The sequence below is a fragment of the Pseudomicrostroma glucosiphilum genome (assembly GCF_003144135.1).
Source record: "Pseudomicrostroma glucosiphilum strain MCA 4718 unplaced genomic scaffold BCV69scaffold_23, whole genome shotgun sequence".
Lineage (NCBI taxonomy): Eukaryota > Fungi > Basidiomycota > Exobasidiomycetes > Microstromatales > Microstromataceae > Microstroma > Microstroma glucosiphilum.
Window position 1 is genome coordinate 2,678 of NW_020289935.1, and position 20,468 is coordinate 23,145.

General features: G+C 56.4%; 4 protein-coding genes across 4 annotated transcripts; 1 reads left to right on the top strand and 3 right to left on the bottom strand.

Moving 5' to 3' along the window:
• Positions 1–3,777: 3,777 nt before the first annotated feature.
• On the bottom strand, positions 3,778–4,518 carry BCV69DRAFT_279387 (hypothetical protein; the record flags this gene model as incomplete). Its single annotated transcript, XM_025491239.1, has 1 exon — positions 3,778–4,518. One exon carries the CDS (start codon positions 4,516–4,518, stop codon positions 3,778–3,780), a length of 741 nt encoding a protein of 246 aa, XP_025344824.1.
• A 2,762-nt stretch (positions 4,519–7,280) lies between these two features.
• BCV69DRAFT_315310 (hypothetical protein) lies at positions 7,281–11,632 on the bottom strand (the record flags this gene model as incomplete). Its single annotated transcript, XM_025495192.1, has 2 exons — positions 7,281–10,811; positions 10,961–11,632. The coding sequence occupies 2 exons, from the start codon at positions 11,630–11,632 to the stop codon at positions 7,398–7,400; spliced, it is 4,086 nt and encodes a 1,361-aa protein (XP_025344825.1). The 3' UTR covers positions 7,281–7,397.
• A 1,160-nt stretch (positions 11,633–12,792) lies between these two features.
• Positions 12,793–13,470, top strand: BCV69DRAFT_130932 (hypothetical protein). Its single transcript, XM_025489222.1, has one exon. It carries the CDS (start codon positions 12,962–12,964, stop codon positions 13,322–13,324), a length of 363 nt encoding a protein of 120 aa, XP_025344826.1. The 5' UTR covers positions 12,793–12,961; the 3' UTR covers positions 13,325–13,470.
• A 5,709-nt stretch (positions 13,471–19,179) lies between these two features.
• On the bottom strand, positions 19,180–20,346 carry BCV69DRAFT_130999 (hypothetical protein). Its single transcript, XM_025489223.1, has 2 exons — positions 19,748–20,346; positions 19,180–19,629 (listed from the first exon to the last, which is right to left on the bottom strand). Exons 1-2 carry the CDS (start codon positions 19,907–19,909, stop codon positions 19,264–19,266), a joined length of 528 nt encoding a protein of 175 aa, XP_025344827.1. The 5' UTR covers positions 19,910–20,346; the 3' UTR covers positions 19,180–19,263.
• Positions 20,347–20,468: the final 122 nt, after the last annotated feature.

Genomic DNA, 20,468 nt, shown 5'->3' on the forward strand with positions numbered 1-20,468 from the left:
GGTAGTCTGAAGCGGAACGTAAGGGGTCCAACGAGGTCACTGCATGCTCATCCTGATGAGCGAGGCGGCCGCGCTGTGGAGCGAGTCTCGGAATTGAGCTTGGGCGTGTCAGTGGTGTGCCGTGCGGGCGCGCATGCGCCCGTTCCCTCTGCTCCTGTGTTGAGCCCTCGGAGCCGAAGTGCGACTCGCCACCTGGCGCTCAGCCACCTTTCATCCCAGTTTCCTTCTTGGCTAACCTGTCACTTCACCACTTCCTGTACATTTCACACTTTGCCATTCCACTTGTTTTGACCCACGATCTCGGCTCCGCATTAGATCCTGTGCCTGTTCCCCATAATCCTTAAAGGAGTGGCTTAGCGTTCTCCTCTCCTACACACTCGATCTCAGTCTTCACGCCATCATCTTTATACCTTTGGAAGATCTGCTTTGGGGCTCTCCAGTGCTCCACTCAGCTACGCGGCAGAATCATCACCTAGAGAGTCATAGCAGATCCAAAAGGGTCACTGGGACAGTCTCCAAGGCGCGCACGCACAGGCGCCACGAACAGGGCCCCACGTGGGCGGAGCGGAAGAGGGACACTACAAAGTCGGCCGGAGGTGAGCTTGCACGCTGTCGAGCAGCCGGTTCCTCTCATACTGATGCGGCTCTCAACGCTTGCTACTGCAAGCTTGTCCGCCAGGTCCACCCTTGCCTCGTGCTCTCCGCTCCACAGCCAGGTGGGTATCCACAGCTCAGCACACCACAAGGTCAGGGTAACTTCCTATCCGCGGAATTACCCCCGACCCATATACGATCTTCTTCCCCGGATGCCGACCACACCGCGAGCAAGCAGACGAGCCTATGCCTCGTTCTCCCGCTGATCAGATGCAAGCAGAGGATCCGATGCCCGTCTTCTTGCTGTTCAGCCTCAGGACAGAGCTTGCAAGCACAGTTCACCTCGAACTCTCGGCCGCGAGCCTCAAGCCCCGCGAGGATCCTTCCTGTCTCCAATCCTGCTCGGACGCAGAGATCCGGACTTCATCTGTGCTTGCCCCATCCATCGCTTATACCTCGCCATAAAGCTTAGTGTACCGCATCAGCGTCGAGCTCAGAAGCTCCAGCATCAGAAGACAAGGTGGCTTGCTGTTATGCGATTCAAAGATGGGAAGGTGGTCTCGGTGCCATCTTCACTCACAGCGCTCGACAGACGCCAAGCTCATCTACGACAAATCATGGGATTCATTATCAGCCTCTCGGTCGCTCGTGTAGCTGGTTCCCCAGTCTCAAGCAGATGCTGCCGCCGGCGAGCTACACAAACGGTAGGGTGTCTCCTTATCCGAGGTACGATCCTTGGCATCTAAGCGCGCTTCAAGTGGCAAAGACAGGGCGGATGATGCTCTCTGCGCTTGTTCTCTTCGGCGCCACCGTCAAGAGTATAGGCGCTCCTCGTCAACTGGCGAAAGCCTGACTCTCAAATTTGTAGCGAGAAGAACAGGACCGTTCTCGCCCTAGCCACCGATGGATGTGGCCTCTGACTTTGAAAGAGCATCGAGGCTGCTGCTGCCCACGAACACATCTTGCCGGAGGATCCCGCGAATGAGACTCTGATCGGGCTATGAAGAAAGGGCACTGTACCCAATCATCCGGTCAGCATCAAGCCACCTGCACTCCACCCGCCAGCGCTCTCACATGTCCAGTGAGGCTTCATCAGCAACGCAGCACAGTACGTCGAGCAGCCGAGGAGCAGTTTCAGTCCTCGAGCAGTCCTTGAAAGGGCAGCAGAGCGCCATCTGAACAGCGCCAGATTTGAGGTGTAGGAGACAGCTTCACCTTCACGCGACCTCGCTCCCTCATGCCCACTTTTCTTCAACAAACTCTCACCAATGGGCGGAGCTGCTTAGTAGGCAAACTTGGAGCTGACCACGGAAGGCTGTGCGAGTAGTCATGTCTGGGGCCAGCGTCAGCGTCAGTGCCAAATCGGATGCCTCAGATTCCGTAGACGGCAGGTAGCACGAGAACGAAGCAGAAGCACTGGCATCTTTCATGAGAGGGAGTCACTGATCATGGCTATGGCTATAAGAATGAACATGGATGTGAGAACGGGTGGATATGGTGGAGGTGACCGAGCGCGCACTCGGGAGATTCTACAGTTGTGTGCGTCCAAGGGTACGGATGGGCTGGACATTGTGGAGAAGGGAGGGAGGGAGGAAGAGCAGCGACGGAGGGATGGACAGAATGGGCGAGCCCTCTTGTTGCATCACGAGGCATGACTTCTGCGCTGCAATGCGATGCCTTGTTAGCCCTTCATCATCGACTCCCTTCGACGCAATGCTCAGTTGACGGACCATGTCCGCAAAACCCGAGACGAAAGAGGTACAGTAGGCCTTCAGAAGGGCTTGTCGCTTGCTTCGCAGCGCCCTGGGCCTCGAGCTCATCCTCACCCTGCTCGGTACTGTATCAGCCGATGCGCTTCTGATCTCGACGTGTCTCTTTTCCCCGTTCAGTACGGCTAGCGCAAGCCGTGGAGGCAAGCCCACCTCTTGCACCTCTTCTCTTGCTCGCTGACCACTGCCTCGCGCTCCGGGCTCGTGTGGTTGGGGTCTTGAAGTCCCCTGCCTATCAAGGACACCAGACCCCGGGCGAGGAGCATGAGGACTGCACATCTGCATGAGACGGAAGCGGAGTTGGTTGCCATCCGCATCTGTATGAATCGTGGCAGGACAAGAAAATGCCGCTATGGCCGGCCTAGGAAGAGGAGGAGTGGAGGATCAAGAGCATGGAGAGGAGGACGCTACGTCTGTCTAGCTGCCGGTGGTCTGGCGAGCTTGCTTTCTCGCTTGTTTCGGGCCAGACTAGAGAGTAGTAGCAAGTGCGCTCGAGTACGGCATGATGACTCCTGCAGTGCATCGTCTAGCGCAAACGCCAAGGGACAACAGGCGTGGCTTCACCGATGAGCATCAAAGGAGATGATGATCTTGCTTTGAATGCGTGCTGCACGGCCGCGTGGCTTCAAGGCGCAGGCGCACCTCGAGTGCAGTGTAGTGCTGGCCCTGTTGAGTTGTCAGCGATACTGGTTGTGTTGATGGGAACGGTGGTGAAGGCCAAAAGGACATGGATGGCAGCGGGCGCGATGGACAAGGATTGGCGAGGCGAAAACGGAACGGAACTTAAGCACTGCCTCGCCCTGTGCGTGCCAGACGTCATGGATGCAGCCTCGACCTCGGCTGTGCACTTCGCCACACCACACACCACGCACACACACACAGACGCAATGCCTGCTTCCCTTCGTCTCCTGAGAAACAGTCCGGGCGGGATGAGAGGTGAGACGTGTGGGGTGCAGTATCTAGTCGAAGGGAGTGGAGCACGAGGGGGCAGAGCAGGGCGGGGCAAGGTAGTATTGTAGAGGGAGACGGATCAGCAACTCACCCCACCTCTTCCCTCCGTCTGCTCATGCCACGCCCACACTATAGGGTGAGTGCGCTTTGCCTCTGCGCTTCAGGTGCCGGTAGCGGGAGTCATGGCCCTTCTGCATCAGCTCACGCGCCGGCTTGGCCATGATGGCGGGTGTGGTGCGCAAGTACAGAACAAGCAGTCCACATTCCATCGAAGGGTGTGGGACGCAAAAGCATACTCTGGATGACAAGATACAAGCACCTCACCTCACTGAGCCAGCATCGTGCTCATCTGCTCCTTCACTTAAGCAACCCTACCCATCGACTATGAAGCATCTAGACCCTACCGCCATCCCATTCGCCTGCAGACTTCCCCAACAGATCTCACTGTCTCAGTACCCTGCATCTACATCTCTATGTCCTCCTCCGAGATAGAGCTCAAAGAGTCCGTGACAGGCTTCAAACTTGGAGTGCTCGGCATCTCCATCTCTCCGTCTTGCTCGCTTGCAGCTCCTAGAGGGTCCAGCTCGTTGGGAGGTGCATGGACCACGATAGTTGGAATGCCCGCCGCGGCGATGCCACGTCTCGTAGGAGGCCTGGCGGCAGGTCTTCTTCGCTTCGCAGTGGGCACATCGGCAACCGTGGGGTACCCAAGTGTGGGAGCATAGCGAATGCGAGCAGTGGTGGCAGTCGCCTCGACATCCTTGTCCTTGGGCTTGGTGTTTCCGATGTTGATCTTCTCGCCTGTCGCCTTCTGCTTCCGCAGGTCCTCTTCGATACCCTCTTCCTCGCTCTCTACAGGTGGGGGAGCAGGAGCCAGAGTTCCGAGCATTCGCGAAGGGCTTGCATGCGTTCCAAAGTCCGGCCGGAAATCGTCCGCGGCTCTCATCGCGGGAGGGGCCGTGAAGCTGGGTTGAGGGACTGGAACTGATGTTGCTGCTTCTCGCGGCTGGTTTACAACAAGGATAGAGAGGGTTGGAAGATCTTCGGTTCCAGGGGGAGTGTGTCCGGGAATCCAGTCTTTGATGTTGCGCAGGATACCTGCGAGGTGCTCGTAGCAAGTCCTTTGTCGTCGTTGTTGTGGAAGGGGGACTTCATCGCTTGAGGTGGAGATCCTCGAGGCAGTCTCGTTAACGTGGAAAGACATGGTGAAGTGACGCTTTGAAAGAGTGCGTGGTAGTCTGGAAGATGTGAGGGGACGACGGACGAGCTGGTGATGGGCTCTACGATAGAACTTCTAACGATGCAGAGTAGAGAAGATAGACTCTACCTTTGTCCTTTGTCCAATCGAGCATATATGTACTGAAACTCTTCGATTGCGTTCGAAAACACTTTTAAATCATCACACTCACACGAACGCAAGCGCAAGCATGCGAACGACGACCCTTTGCTCTTGACCCTGTCCAAACGCCGTGCCGAGAGCGCTAGGTACGAGGACGAGGACATTCGAAGCATCTCGACGAAGCTGCAAGGACGATCCCACGATCGAACTACTCAAGAGTCAGGGCGCACAGCTCAGAGCAAAAATTTCCATTGCCCTTTGCCATCGGAAGCACAACCACCCTTCCGCTGCAGGGGCGGACTGAGCCTGAGGGTCGCTCGTCATCACGGCTGAGCCAATTTACATCCATTGCCAAGCCGAAAACGCCACTTTTCGTCAGTCTTCCCCTTCCAAGTTCCTCGTTTGGTCGCCGCGATCGACCGACCCCACTGAAGTCGCAGCGTCTGCTACTGTACCTTCGCCAGCGCCCCTGCCACACCGTTCTGCTTGTACTCTTGCTCATCACATCACCAAAACGATCTTGGGAAGGTTCGGCCAAACAACAAGCCCGACGACTGCTGTGCTGTGCTTGTCTCTTGGATAAGGCATCAAGGGAGGGACAACCGATCGAGAGAAGGCACGAGAGAAGGAACGATGAAACGAGAGCACTGCTCTGGGTCTGCAGAGTGCTGTATCCTACTCTCATGACGATGCTCACTGCCTACGTCCGTCATCGGTGAGTGCGGGCTTGTATTGCTCAAGAGTGGTCCTCCCAGCTTTTGCGAAGCAGCAAGAACAGTCAAGACGTCAGTCCTCGTACTCTCTTCACGCTCTCGAAGGCGAGTCTCCGAGGCCTTTCGGCTAGCGCTACCGCTGCCTTCGAAGGACTTCGCATGCTCCCCCACCATCGTCAGATGCTGACGCCGCTACACTCCCTCTTACTCACTTCTCCCATCCGCGCAGCCCACTCTCTACACTACCGCATCCTCTTGGGAGCAGGGAGCGGGACTTTACGATGCTGATGCGGGAATGCTGAGTCTCAGACCACCCTCACTGTTGTTTTACCTCAACGAATGTCACGCAGGAGAGACGCTGAAGCTACTGGAGTCCTCGGAACCGCAAGGAAGAGATACCGCTCTTACTATCCTGTCAAGAGTCAAGAGTCAAAAGTCAAGAGTCAAACAGTCCGGAGGAAAGGGTCAAGAACCTTTCGGAAAGGCCATAGGCCACGATTCGTCACTGCACTGTAGAGCAAGAACCCGATAGCAGAGAACCTTCGTCCAGCGAAACGATACGAGGAAGGGGGCGAGCACACTGCAGCTTCAGTACATGGCTCGTTGCATTGCAGTCTCCACGCGCCTTGGTTGGTACGGTACGGCCTCACACATCTCGCCAGCCAGCCAGCCAGAAGAGGAAAGTCTAGAGCACACAACGGTCCACTACTACCCACGACCAAGGGAGAGGGATGACTATATAGCCCGGAAGAAGAGACGAGACGGTGGCTCGCACAACCAAACCAGCAGGCGATCATTCACTACGATAGTCACCCGCAGACTAGAAGGAGTATTCGCATACCAGACCAAGAAGGAGCTGGACTGTATCGTGCGTACAGTACAGTCAGTGCGACGCTTCGCACTCTACCAGCCAGAAGAAAGTCGAAGGGCAGACGGAGCCCGAGCAAATTAGCAATGGTCGCTTGCACTGTGATGGACTACTTCACAAGCGTCAAGCTGCCCCCCCTCCTCTATCTTCAAACGCAAACGAAATACTGCCAACGAGAGCGCCCTCGAAATCAGAGACGATCCTTGTTCTGCCACACAAAAGCTCGGTCCCGATCCAAGCCAAAGGCAAGGTCGAGCCCAGGCACGAGCACGAACCGAAGTTCACTCCCTCCTTCACCTCAAAGCGCTACATCCTCCAGCCTGTACCGTACTGTATATCACCAGGACGAGGATCATACTGCGTCAATCATCGAAGTAGCTCTGCATCGTACGGCCAGAGTAGGGTCGCTCACAGGGCAGGGGCAGGGCAGGGCAGAGCAGAGCAAAGCGGAGGCGCCCGTACTGGTGTTGAGGGTCACGTGACCTATCGCCACCCGCGTTTCTTCCGTTCCGGTTGTTTACTCCCCACCTGTACTTTAGCCACTCAACGCTCACTTCTCTACTCTAGATCTCTTCACTATTCAATCTAATGTCATAATCTCTACAACTGGTCTGTCCTGTACAAGGCCCTGAGCGAAGGAATACCGGGAGACAGGGACCTGACCAATCTTCCGGTGTGGGCAGTGTGCAGTATGCGGTACGCAGTATGCAGTGTGCCGTAGGCTAGGGTGCAGTGCAGTGCAGTGCAGTGCGATGCAGTGAAAAGGTGGCTCTAGACTGTGCCTCGAGGTTTGGAAGCGTCTGTACATCTGTTTCTGGGCCTGATGTCCATCCCTGCGTTGTAGCGCTGTTCCACCAGCTTCTGAGTTGTAATCTTTTTCAAACGTCTGCTTTGCTCGCCTGAGAAGATGCTTACGCGTGTTGTGTAATGTACTGTAGATGGCTCGACTGCCATTTGTGTGAATCCTTGAGTGCTATGGAACTAGTGATACCATTTCGCAGTGTGTAGCAAGGGCAGAACAGGATGACATCGAGACAGAGGTCGCTCCACCTTCTCTACAGCCAGCGCAACGCAGCCCCGCTCTCCTCTTATCCCAGTCGTCGACATCGAACATCCGTCACCGCCCATTGTCAACGTCCCCAACTCCTCCCGCCTCCTTTCTCTCACCCACCCAGGCGTCTCTTCTTCCTTCTCCTCATCCCAAACCCAGCACGATGCATCTCTTTCCTTCTCTTCCTGCCTCCCCTCTCCCCTCCTTTTGTCGTACTCTCCCCTCCCGGCTCCCTAGCCTCTGCTTCGTCCTGGTGTGCGTCTGCATCCCTTTGTACTTCCCACCCTCCCACGCTCACTCCCCACGCACTCCGCAACTCAGGCATCTCCTCGAGTAATCGTCGGAGCGAGGAAGCGCTCGGTTCCCAGCAATGGAGACAGTGGGAGAAGGGGGCCCGGTCAAGGTTGCGCGCCGCTGAACGAGGGGCAGCTGCTGCTGAAGTAGATCGTTCGTACTTCTGAGAAGGGAGGCCAGAGGGTGATAGTCGTTCCTTCAGCTCGGCGAGTGTGCACGGCACGAGTGCGTGCAGCTGTGCTATACTGGGCGTCACTGGCTTCGGTCCTGACTCTGCCCTCGACCTCAATCTTGACCTTGGCTGTGAACGCCTACTCGTCCTCGTCACCGTGCTCGCTTTTGGTGCTTGAAGGGAGTCAAAGGCTTGACCTGTCGCTTCTGCTCGAGCTCGAGCTTGGCTTTGGGCATGGCTTTGCTCGGTAAATGCTCTAGTTGCTGCTACCTGCGGACCATCACTGGATGAGAACTTTGTGTTAGAGGTCAAAGTCGAGATCGAGTCCGACGTCGCGGCTGCAGCGGCTCTAATAGTCGCAGCAGGAGTCGTGATCGGGTAGAACGGTGGTGATGGTTCCTCCCCACTTCCTCCAGACGAAGCCAACCCAACCGTTGGAAGCATCGACTTCTGCACCAACGCCGCCTCTTGCTGTCCCTGTCTGTTCTCCACCGTCCAAGATCCCCAGCTCCGCTCCTGCTGTTTATCCGGCTCTGCTTCTTGTCCTCGCTTTCGACGCTTCTCCCTCTCCTTCTCCTCTTCGGGTCCATTCCCATCCCCGACGGGTAAGAGCAGCCCATGTCTTAGTTGAAGCGACTCCAGACTTGGATAGAAGAAGAGGAGCTTGCTGCTGAAGACGAGTACGCTTGGTGGAGTGGCGGGAAGATCCTCTGACGCTTGCTCCTGCGGTCTCACGGGAGACGAAGAGGATGGGAGAGATGAAGTGGCGGTACTCGGGCTGGCGGTAGAGCTTGAGGGAGCAGCAGAAGCTCTCTCCTGCGCGTCAAGAGGCGCCTCTCTGGTTGTCGCCTTCGTATTTGCAGCAAGATGCTCCTCGGACCTTGAGGTCCTACTTTGCTTTTTTGACTTCTGCGCCATGTCCTTCTCTTTTCCTTTGCCCTTCTCCTTGCGTCCCATTCGTTTTAGGAACTCCCAAGAAGACTGGACTCTTGACTCCTTCGGCGAGGGCCATATCAGCAGCACTCCCTGCGGCCAGAGGGAGGCAGAGTTGCCTGCAGCTGAGCCTCTAGCAGTAGCAGTTGCTGTACTTGAAGCGGAAGAGATGGCGCTTCCAGCTGAGCTGAATCCTTCGGCGTCTTCGGTGGTGCCATTGCTGCGACTCTCGCTGTCACTCTCATCTTCGCTCGTTGAAGTTCCCGATGAGCTCGACGAGGAAGAGTCAGAAGAGAAGGAAGGCGCTTCCCCGACGCTGGGCACGTGGATGATGATACTTGGTAGGTGCGGTAGAGACTTGAGGGCTGCGACTGAAGTGCCTGGCGTAGGCTCGAGAGTAGCGGATGGTGTGGTGGAAGAGGACGTCCAAGTTGCGGGTGCAGGCCCAGTGAAAAAGGTAGAGCTGAACGTCGAGGTCCCAGTAGCAGCAGTAGCCGCTTCTCTTCTCTCTCTCACCCTCTCGCCCTCACATAGAGCCTCAGTGCCCTCTGCCGAGCGCAACGCCCAAGGGGATCGTGTCATCAGCTCATCCACAGTGCGCACCAGTCCAAGCAGATCGAGCACATCTGATCTAGCAATTCCAGTGTCCCTCCTGTGCGTTTCACCTCTTTGAGCCCACCCAGCACTCTCACACCTTCTCAACAGTGCCTTGTCCTTTCCCCGTTCCGAGCTTGTACTTTCACCTCGACCTCCACCTCCTTGCACACTCCCTCGCATCCGGGAATGGTACTGCACTTGCATTCTTTCCCGCACCCACTCAGTCACGCCTGGGACGTGTGGCTCAAGAGCGGCGCAGAGAGTCTTGCTTGGCTCCGAGGCCCACCAGAAGCGAAGCGTTTGTGGTTCTGACTCGCCAGGGGGCGGAGAAGGAGCAGGAAGAGTCCGAGCAGGATACGTAGGAAGAGGAAGAGGGATAATGGGAATCGGTGTAGGGGAGCGACGTCGGGTGGAGGGACAGCTAGCTGTGCTTTGGTCTTTGCCTCTGCCTGCCCCAGTCGCACTTGTTGACGACGACAATGAGTAGGATGTCCGTATTGAAGTTGATGGAGAAATTGCAGAAGTGGACATCGGGCCTGTGAACCTCGAGGTAGAGAGTGAGGTCGATGATGATGTTGATACCGATGTTGATATCGATCTTGCCCTTGATGTGGTGGCAGCAGGCAGCGCAGGAGCATAAGCATCAGAGCAGGGAGGAGAGGTCGATGTTGCCGCGGCGGACCAAGTGTCTCGCGCTCTTGAGCGGCCGAGGCCGAGACTGGTAGGGGTGGCCTCCGTGAGGTCTTCATCGAGGTTCTGTGCCGCATGCGGAGATGTGGAGTGCTTGTGCGATGCGCCCGTGAGGTCCGAAGAGGCAGAGGTGAAGTCGTCGATGCTTTCTTCCCTGTGATCCGACAGGGCTCTAGAAGAAGCCAGGTGGCCTGCTTGTCCACGATCGGAGTCACTGCCCCCGTTCGCATTCGCCATCGGCAGCGGCTCATCGACATCCAAATCTGCAAAGAAGTCGCAATCGTCATTCTCGTCGTGTTGGTCGTTGTGATCCTGATCCTCTTGCAGGGGAAGCTGGTAGTCCGAAAAGCTTGCGTCTTCGTCTTCCAGTTGATCTCCTTCTTGTTGTCCAAGAGCTTCCTGAGGCTCAGCTGTGTGCATGTCCATGTCCTCCCCTCTACCCTCGCCCTCCCTCTCTCTCCTTTTCCTCTCCTCTTTACACCACCTTGCCGCAAAATTCTTCAACCAGGCCTTTTCCTCTTTTGCCGAAGAAGCTGGTGTCTCTTGTGCGGCCAGCCAGCTTCTGAACTTTGGTAAGAATTGAGCATAGAGTGGCCCACGGATGCACAAGAGGGAGTGAGATTGAATGGGATTGGAGAGGGAGTAGTAGTAGGGTGAGGAAGAGGAGGAGGAGGAGGAGGGCCCAGAAGAAGACGAGGGAGCTGAGGCGGATGCTGCGATTGTTGCGGTTGCTTGGGCCGAGGTCGTAGGGAAGAGACTGGCAACCTCTGCGTCCTTGAGATGTTGAGAGATGACGAGCTTCCATTTACATCCTGTGCATTTGTGCGAGGTGCATTGCAGCTGGAGGAGGGATGTACAGTAGGCAAAAGGGAGAGGTAGAAGAGAGGCGATCAGAGTCATGACGAAGACCAGACAAGCTCCGGGGGCCGTTGGAATGTTGTAGAGGCTTGGAGTGATGTACCGCCCTCGCTGCTGTCGCTGCTACTCACTACAAGATCTCCTGGACGATTATTGTCCCCTGCTCGTACTAGCCAGGGCTTATCAGGGTCCCTTTTGCGAGCGGAAGCCTTTGCTTTCCCTCTGCCACCACTACTAGTGAGAGTCGTCTGTGGTACCTGGGCTGCCTCTTCCTCTGTCGCTCCTTTGGTAATTGCCCCCGCCCTGGGCCTATGCACAATGGCCAACCTAGTGGCCAGGTCCCGCTCTTCTCCACCAATGTACACCCTGGCCCAAAGTTCGGCGCCTTGCCTGGTCTCAAAGAGTGCGGGAAGGACCAGGCGGCTGCCTGTGGCTGCTGAAGCGGGTACGGGTGGGGGTGGAGGAGGTGGTGAGGGAGCTGGGAGCCAGCGTTTGCGTATTCGAGGGCGGGGAGGAGGGGAGCAGGCGGTGGAGGAAGACGAGGGGAGGCGACGAGGATTTGATGGTTTGGGATTTGAGAGTGGGGGAGAGGTGGAGGAGGATGAAGGGAGAGAGCGATAGGCTGGTTGCGGGAGGGGGAGTGCGAGGGCAAGGCTGTGCGGTGGAGAGGAGGAGGGTAGAGCTGCCGAGTGGTGGTGGATGGTGGCCGAGGGAAGCGGAGTGTGAGGTTGAGCCTGGCGGAGTGGTGTGTTGGTGGTGGGCAGATGTGGCTGCTGTGGCTGGTAGTGGTGCTGACGCTGCATGATGACTCTGCTGGAATGGGTGTGTGCCAAGTGCGAGGCGAGGCGAGGTGAGAGAAGGTGCGTGGGTGCGTGGGTGAATGGTGTGGCCGTGGTGTGGTGCGCCGGTGATCCTCTGCCTTTGCTCTCACTCGTCTGCCTGGTGTGTGTGCTGCTTTGCTCTGGCTGTCTGTGGTTGCCTTTTCGCCTTGAGTCATCCCAAACGCCTCGGATGACTTCTTCGCAGCAAAGCCAAAGACGCTCCACCACCAATCCACGCACCCACCCACCCACCCACTCCCCCATGCATCACCACTACAGCCCTTCTCTGCACTGCGCACGTCCCCACCTCTCCCCCCGTCCATCTATGCATCAGCCACACCACCTTCCTCTCCCCCCCCTTCGCACATTGCCGATGTGTGTGTGTGTGCTCCTCTGCTTGTGTGCTGTGCTATGCCGTGCGCCAGAGCTGCAGGGCTGCACGTCGCAGGGGGGCAGGTCACAATCGATTTCGCGCCAAAGTAGAGGGACGGAAGTGCAAGTGCAAGTGCAAGTGCAAGTGTGCTGCCCGCTGCCCATACCCGGTGCGATATGGTACGGACCTCGCAGAGGGATGCAGAGGCAGGCTTCCATGCTACTCCTTGTGGCTGCCCTCCTCCACCTCGTCATCGTAGCTCAGCTCAGCTCGCCTGTGCCCCGAGCAGCAAAATCGCACACGTCAAGATTCAGCGGCAGAGATACCTCTCGGCTCCATCAGAGTAAGACTTGGTGCTCCTAATCCTCGATCATGAGCGTAGCGCCTGGCCAACAGACCGATGGCGCGGGCGAGTACCTATAGGCTCGTGCTGGAACAGGAGTCCAGGCACGAAAGAGTCGAGTGGGAGAGAAAGCGAAACACTGCCCCTCCACACTGAGAGCGAGGACGAGGCTGGGAAAGCGGTAGCCAGACGTAGGCCAACGCAACGCAGCGCAGCCGTACAGCACAAGGTCCCTCTGCAGACGAACACCGGCCCATGTCCCTCAGCCTACAGTACCATAGACCGCATTACCTCACTGACGATGCCGACTCAGGCCCCGGCTCATCTCACTTCATCTCTCCTCTTGGGCTCTTCGGCCATTGGTCTTGTCAAATGAACCCGCTCGCGCCCAATCGAGGCGGTACAGTGCGACACGGATGCCGCAGACGGCAAAAGCAACAGCTACAGCTACCCTCCAGCTACTGCACAAGATCGCAAATCCGCAAAAGCTTCAAGACTAGACTCTTCCACCGACAATTCCACCGCTGCTAGTACTGTACTCTACTGCGCCACCTTCCAAGTAGGACCTGTGGAAGCAAAGCGAGTCAAGACCGGAATGTCGATTACCCCCCACTCGACTCGACTCGACTGGACTGAATCGGACTCGATTTGCCTTGACGCCCCAATCTCGGATTCATTGAGATACAGTAACTCGAGCGCAGCGCGGCCGCAAGGAGCGGAAGATTCGTCTTCGCCCTTGCTCGCCTGCCTCGCGCAGTACAGTACAGTACAGTACAGTACCTCGTGGCTCTGCCTCAGCCTCTTGCGCTACATCTGCTTGCAAGCCTCTAACTCTGGCCTACCTACCTACATCGGCACTTCCACTTCCACTTCCACTTCTACTGGCACTGGCACTGGCATCGGTACTGGGACTTCGACCTGCAACTCGGAATCAAACTCGAACGCGCCTTGGATGTAACTCTTCCAAGCTCCTTGTGCAGCTGGCAGGTGGAAAGGCCGGATGGAGTCTTGCTTGGAGGGAGAAGAGGGAGAGGGTGAAGGAAAGAGAAGCGCGCACAACGCTGCTCTGTTGTCTTGTGAAGGGAAGCAGCTGAAATGAGCTAGACTTCTTCTGAGGATTCGGAGGTGAGAAGGAGGAGGTACTGCACGGCAGGTACCAGACGAGATGGGGTGCTGTACAGTACCAGAGCAGACTGTGCTGATGCACAAAGTGGAGAGCTCGAGCTTTAGCTCAAGCTCAAGCACAGGCTCAGAGCGCTGCAACGTAGCACACCACACGACTTCCCATCTTGATCAAGTAAACGGACTCAAGGTTGCCACTGCGCTCCATCAAGGCCCTGTATGTGGGTGAATCAAGGAACGTTTCGACGACGGCCGCTTGAAAATCTGCTGAGGCAAAGTAACAGAGAAAGCCAGCCAGCCAGCAAAGGGAACGTCTCACTCTGCAGGCCGTGAGGTCCGCCATCAGCACAGGACTGGACCTACTGCTGGCTGGCCCCGCACGACAGTGAGTACAGTAGACCTGTACAGTATCGTAACAGGAAGTACTTGGTACGACGATCGCTACAGTACGAGAGGGCAAGTTACCTTCTCATCTCAGCACTTGCTTGGGTGCAGTTGCCCATGCGGGGATAGAGGATGAAGATAGCACCACACGAAACGGTGTGTCAAGGGTGTACACTTGTACTGTACGTAGCGTCGAGTGAGGTGATGCGGTGGAATCTGGTGCACTACTGGAAGGGTGGAAGGGGTAGCACCAGTCCCACTGGACATGGCAGGCAGAGCGAGGGATTCCCTCGCACGTAGCTACTGTATAAGCGAGGATGACGTACAGTAGTTCACTTCGCCTGTAGCTGAGCTGGATGAAAAGAATCGTGAAGCGTAGAGGAAGCGCAGTACATGACGCCTCTTGGTACAAAGAAAGGAAGGAAAGGAATAGCCTCCGTCAAAATGACGCAGCGATGTTCACTCAGGAGCACCTTGATTGCACAGAGAAGCAACAAGGAATAATATAAAAATTGTTGATGAAGTCGGGAGGATTCTATCAACCAGAAGTGAAAAGCTTCCTGTGCTACCCTCTGCTCCGCCCAAAATTGAACCCGCCGAGCAAGGCTGACTGGTCAGCCGTCGCTACACCAGGGCTGTAGGCGCACGGCAAGGGCAGGCCTCTCTCCCTGCTCTTCTCCCTCTCCGTTCGAGGTGCGATGAGGTGACAAGAGTCCTGAGTACTGCTCGCGCAGAGAGTAAGTCCCGTACAGTAGGAGGGTCAGACGCTGCGCAGTACAGTATAGGAGCTCAATCTGGGCTTGCCTCTCCGATGATCGGTGTACAGTACTGTAGAGTAGTCGCTACGGGAGCTTCCTGTTCTGCTTTGATCTTAGTCTGATGCATAGTGCTTCAGTACCTCTGCCGGAGCTACCATTCCTCTCGTTGTGACGTGACCAGTCCCAGAAGAGTCAAAGAAGCGCATTCCGACTTCATCCATCTCGACGTAGGCAGCGCTTTGCGTGTATACGGTAATTCTTGTGAAGCGGAGATGCGAGCTCGACTTTGAGACTCACTGCATAAACTCTCCTTGCTTCGAGAGGAATCGATTCAGGCGAGCGAGCTAGTGAGGGAGTATGAGGACTTCTTTTGGGTGCTAAACCGTCCAGACACTGTACAGTTGCCGTAATGACACAGAGACCGAAACGTCGACGAGTAGTGTTGCGTTTCCCAAGGTCCTCTGCAGATTTCGTGGGCCCGTATGCCCTTTAGAGCGCCGTTTGTGGCTCACGAGCACCCGAGTCTGAGAAGTTTTTCAGACTTGGTAGTGCAAATTGTTCGCTGGCGATGCGAACCCCTTCGCCTATAGGTCGGCAGCAGGAGTAGTACAGTAGCCATAGTGAAATTTTCCAGCCGAAGCCAGAATACCGTACTGTGCGACCAGCCCTCTCTGCTGTCTCCGTGGGCTGGAACCCCACTTTGATCGTGTAACCGATTCGATTGCTCTGCGTCCTTTCTGCATCTCGACGGCCTGCACTACAGTAGCTCTCCACCTCTTCTGAGATCTGTCTGCCCCCATCAACGAGGCAAAGGTGAAAGGACAGAATGCTCTCTACGAGGCCGTCTCCGGCTTCAGCATTGACGTGACAATAGAGACGAGATCGTTCGTGTGCTCGAGCAGTGTCGCTGCTATGCTTTGTCTGACCGAAGTCGCAGAGTGCAGAGCAGGGAGGTACAGTAGACCTGCGGTACTCGTATCTCTATCCCCGGCGCCAGCTTTGCTTGCCACAATGAGAGAGAGAGAAGCTCTTTGCCGTGCACTGCGATCACGGCCATTCGCTGCAGACCATCGCGGGTGCGTAGACATAGTTCCCAGGTCATCTTCCCTCTTCGAAGAATCGTCACATCGCACAAGCTAAAGGTCAACGTAGAAGTATTGGCTGGTCAGCAGTGTTGTGCTGATGGACTGCATGTCGGATATAGGCTACAGGTGTGTATACAATAGTACATGCGAGGCAAGGCAGCGCTCGATCGAGGGAAGTGAAGGGGTGATGAAGAGGAGTGATGGATATCGTTGCGAGTGCGAGAAATGGCGTTGATGGTGAGGGTGATCGTGAGGGCGATGGCTATGGTGAAGAAGCGTCATTGAGCTGTGGGCAGAGAGAGAGAGAGACAAGAAGACTAGTCAGTCGTCGCTCGTGACCATGCCTCTTCACGACTCGAGTACTCACTGTACTGCTTCTTGTGTCGCATTGTCGCACTTGATGCCAGTAGAGGTTGTCGATGATGGTCAATGGTCGTCGCTGCTCACAGAGGTAGGAAAGAAAAGATCTGAATGTCAGCGACTCCTACTCTTCTCATCTCGCGCTGTATTGAGCACCTACGATTCCCCTTGTGATCCCTCGTCCGTTGGCCTTGAAGCCATCCTCTCGCTCAGTCGAATCGACTCGTGGCACATCAACAAAGGTTCCTGCCAGTCCTTTTCCACCAATATCTCCAGGCCATGCTCGACGAAACAAGTGCATCCTCTGGATCAACGTCGACGTTGAGGGGGGTTTCTCCAAAGGGCTGTACGTAGTATAGCCGAGGAGTCTCAGAGGACGGGTGCATGTTTGTCTTACAGAGGGCGGGGGAGGATATTGAGGACTTGGACTGGGGGACTTGTGACTCCCAACGTCGAAAGCGAGTGAGCGAAGGAGGTCGTCTCTATGGGGCCGGAGCCTGAGGAAAGAGAAAGAGAGGGATGAGGAAAGGGTGTCAGGTGGCACGTCTGGATTGGGCCTCTTGGCTAATGGCTACTCACTGTCGCTTTGATGCTCGTGATGATCATAGTCCTGGTCGTCGTCGTCGTAGAGGAGTGATCATGAGTAGTTGTGGTGCGGGATGGCGTAGAGAGGGATGGCAAAGGAATTGGATGAAGAGGAGGAAAGGGTGGAGAGGTGGCGACGAGGGAGGACCGCCTTATGTACGAGGCAGCGAGGGGGGCTGTGCTGGCTCACTGGCAAAGGAAGCCAACCCTTTTGCCCACTGCCCTGAGTCTCTTGCCGTCACTCTACCAGCAAAGGGGCCGTGGCGGCGTAGGGAGGGATGCCCCAGCAAAGAAGAAGTTCGTTTGTATCAAGTCCCGCCGAGCAAATTGCTTTTGCTGTTGCCTTTGCTTCGGCGCAGCGCCGGTGAGGTAGCTCGCTTGTTTGACTGGGTGCGGCATGGGCGAGTGGATGGATGGATGGATCGCTGCCCTTTCGCTTGCTTTGCCTGGACGTGCCATCGAGCGAAGCGGGGACTGTGTGCAGCAAAGGTGGTCACTCCTTGCCTGTATCACCTCTCATCACAGGCCCTCGCTCCACTCACTCCTCGTCACACACTACCGTACATCACGTCTGCAGTGGGCGTCAAAGTGGTCTGCGACTGCAGTGGCAATGGCGTCCTTGTCCTCTGACTCGTCTGTGCCTGAAGCAGTGCCTTATGCGGGCGTACCTGACCCCCTCCTCGGCAATCTGCCCTCGGCGCTCGGAGTTCGGCGTTTCGCATTCTCTCCGAGGATCGGTGCCTGAGCGGTACTATGTGGTCCTTGTACTGTAACCCCCTCTCTTCTCCGGTCTCACCCCGAGTCGTCCCGCTCCGGGCGATCCGTGAGAGCACAGATCACGCTGCGAGTGTGAGGCAGATCAGACTTGGCTCCCAGCACGAGGGAAGGTGGAGAGTAGGGCTCACTCAGGGCGGGAGGCTGCTGTGGAGCGGGTGAACAAGGAGGAAGGGAAGGGCTTCGGACTCTTTGCAAGAGTCACTTTCGATAGAGTACGCTAGAAGCTCGAACGAACCAACGTCAGGTCTTACTGTACAGTACTCAGCTCCTCTCGATTTCTAGTGTCGCAGATAAAGGTCAAAAGCAGACAAGAGAGCAAGCTGGTCCAAGGGAACAACGAACGAACGAACATCAGCGGAAGCAAGCGAACCTGGGCTAGGCTGCAGACAATGGGCCTATAGGGAGCAGGCTTCCCGCTTTATGCAGCACGATCAGAATCCCTGTGTTTGCTCAACTTCGTCCGAGGTGAGAGCAAAGTGGAGCGCTATTGCAGACTTTGCTTTGCAAAGGCTTCGAAGACAGTGACAATCGACTTGGGGATGGTGGGCAAAGAGATGTGCTGAGTCAGGCAAGGAGATGAAATTGGCTGTTGCGGGCACCAGTCTTTCTCGTTGAGAGCAGGCCTACGAGGAACACACAGCACCTGAGCGAGCGCCCTCGTTGCATCTGAAGATGTTCAGTCTTCTCAAACAGCTCTTCAATACCACATCCATCCACGACCTGCTTTGACTCGCACCACTGCGATGCGATGACTTGTGCAAGTGGTAGTAGTATCGATTGCCGTGACAAGGAGGAAAAGTGACAAGTGGGCGACGAAGACATGTGTGCGGAAACCGGAACGGAAGAGATCACACTCAGCACATGTTGCTGGCGGAGGAGGCGTCTTGATGCTGTGGCAGGACGCCGAAGATGTATGCGCCTAGAAAAGGGCACATCTCGGCACATCATTTGAGACGACCGGTACACGCCGTAGAGAAGACCGATCGTCGATGTGAAAGCAGCACTGTGTAGCTCCTTCTGGGCATATTCTATGGTTCAAGTTTGACTCTGATTGGGTTTGTCCTGGCCGAGTACCGGGACGCGCCATAGAGCCACTCCTTTAAGCTCAGTGCACACACACTGGCACAAGCGCTCAGGCGCGCACGCGGGCAGGGTGGAATGGCGGCTCCGTTACACCCAGCAACAAAAGAGCCGACTGAGGCGGATGATGCCCTTGAGCTAGCACCATCGCGATGGACGGCCGTCAGGGTGGGGGAGCCACCTCGGCATACCAAGGGCTTCGAGACATATCGCTTTCGCTCGCCTTCTCCACTCGGCAGAGCTGCAGCTCTGGCCTTTGTGCGCCTGGCATCGATATCCTGTTTGTGCGACATGATCCTCTCTCGGCAGTCGCTGAGTCTGTACAGATACTGATGTACCAATCGATCAGAGATGACCGTCTCTGTGCGTGCAGCCGGCACACCCAAGGCGGTCAGCAAGTCGTCGAGCTGGTCCAGCAATTCCGATAGGCCGTCGGTCTTGCCTGACTTGCTATGCGCCTCTCGTACACCGGGCTCCAGATGGCGGTCCAGCGGCCGGAGAATGGTGTCCACAGAGCTGTGTGGCAGCCTCATCTTATCGCGGAGTTTGTTGAAGAGCCTATTCGTGCAGTCCAGCATCAGTCTCAGCTGATCAAACGAGGGGGTCGCCACTCCGGATCGCCCCGCGACGTCTTGTGTCGGGCTGCAGCGCCCTTTCGACGTGCCTTCGGATCTCGTGGAAGCAGCGCTCGTCTCGCATAATCGCTTCCTCCTGAGGACGTAGGGGCGGCGGCGAGATCCACTCGGTCAAAAGGACGTTCGAGCAGGGTATAGAAGATATTCTCGACTCACCAGCATGTTCTCGTACAGCTTGAGCTTCTTGCCAGACAGCATTCCTCTTAAGTCTCGATCGCTCGCAGTAGAGGCGGATGCCACAAAGTGCGTCCCAGTCGTGACATGGAGTTTGTCTTCTTCGTCCTCGTCTTCATCCTCATCGGAGAAGATGCTGTCGTCGGGCTCGGGGAAGTCCTGCACGTCCCCATTGCCTTCTATCATCTCAGTGAACGAGTCACTCAACTTCTCCTGAGAGTTCGTAGAACCACTCGATTGACTACCAGATTGGCTCCAGATGGCGGTCCAAGCATTGAGCCATTGTGGCCAAGGAGGGCCTTTCTGGTGCTATCGGCCATGGCAGCGTAGCGGCAAGGAGAGACGGAGATGGGTTCTGTCAGATCGCGCATCGCTCGTGCCCAGTGCACGAAGCATAGAAGAGAAGTTTCGACTCACTCACCTCTTGATCCCAAAACTCTTTCGCCCACTTCTCGCCCAGGCCCTTCTGACATTCGAGCGGGCCGGCAGGATCAAAGTTGGGACGGTCCCGCAGGTAGCTTCGTAGATGTGGCAAGGCGTTGGTACGGAGTACAACCCAGCAGTCCTCCTTTTGAATGTCCATAGCGATATATGAGATGAGGCTGATTGGCGAGCGAGGTTGAGCTGGTGTCAGTCGAGCTCCGAGGACGGGTGTGGGAGTAGGTAGCTTCAAGGATGAGTGGAGGAGGGGGCAAGGGACTGATCAAGGCCATCAGGGCCTTTTGAGGATCTAGCTGATGGGTCGGGATTGCTGGCCAGTGGAGGATCTCTGACCAGCCGTCTAGAGATCGCTGAGCAGTGGGAGATATCTGACCAATAGTCAGGGCGGGCGCTTGAGCAACGTGGGCGAGGGGGTCCCTCGTCCGAGAGCAATTAGCGGGTATAGAGCGACAAATTGAGTCCACAGGGACAAACTTCACTCGAGGCTATTGCGTGATCAGGGGTAACTCTCGGAGGCCCATTGAAATCATTGTCCTCGAACCTTCGCCGGAGACTCGAGGAGGTAGCGCTCCGACTTCCTCATCTAGAGATGGGGGAGGAACCACCAGATCGTTAGGATGAAGGACGCCAGGGTCAGGTGCTCTGCGAGGGATGCGAACCGTGGCTATTCCCAATGCGTATCTTGGTGAGTGCATCGTCTC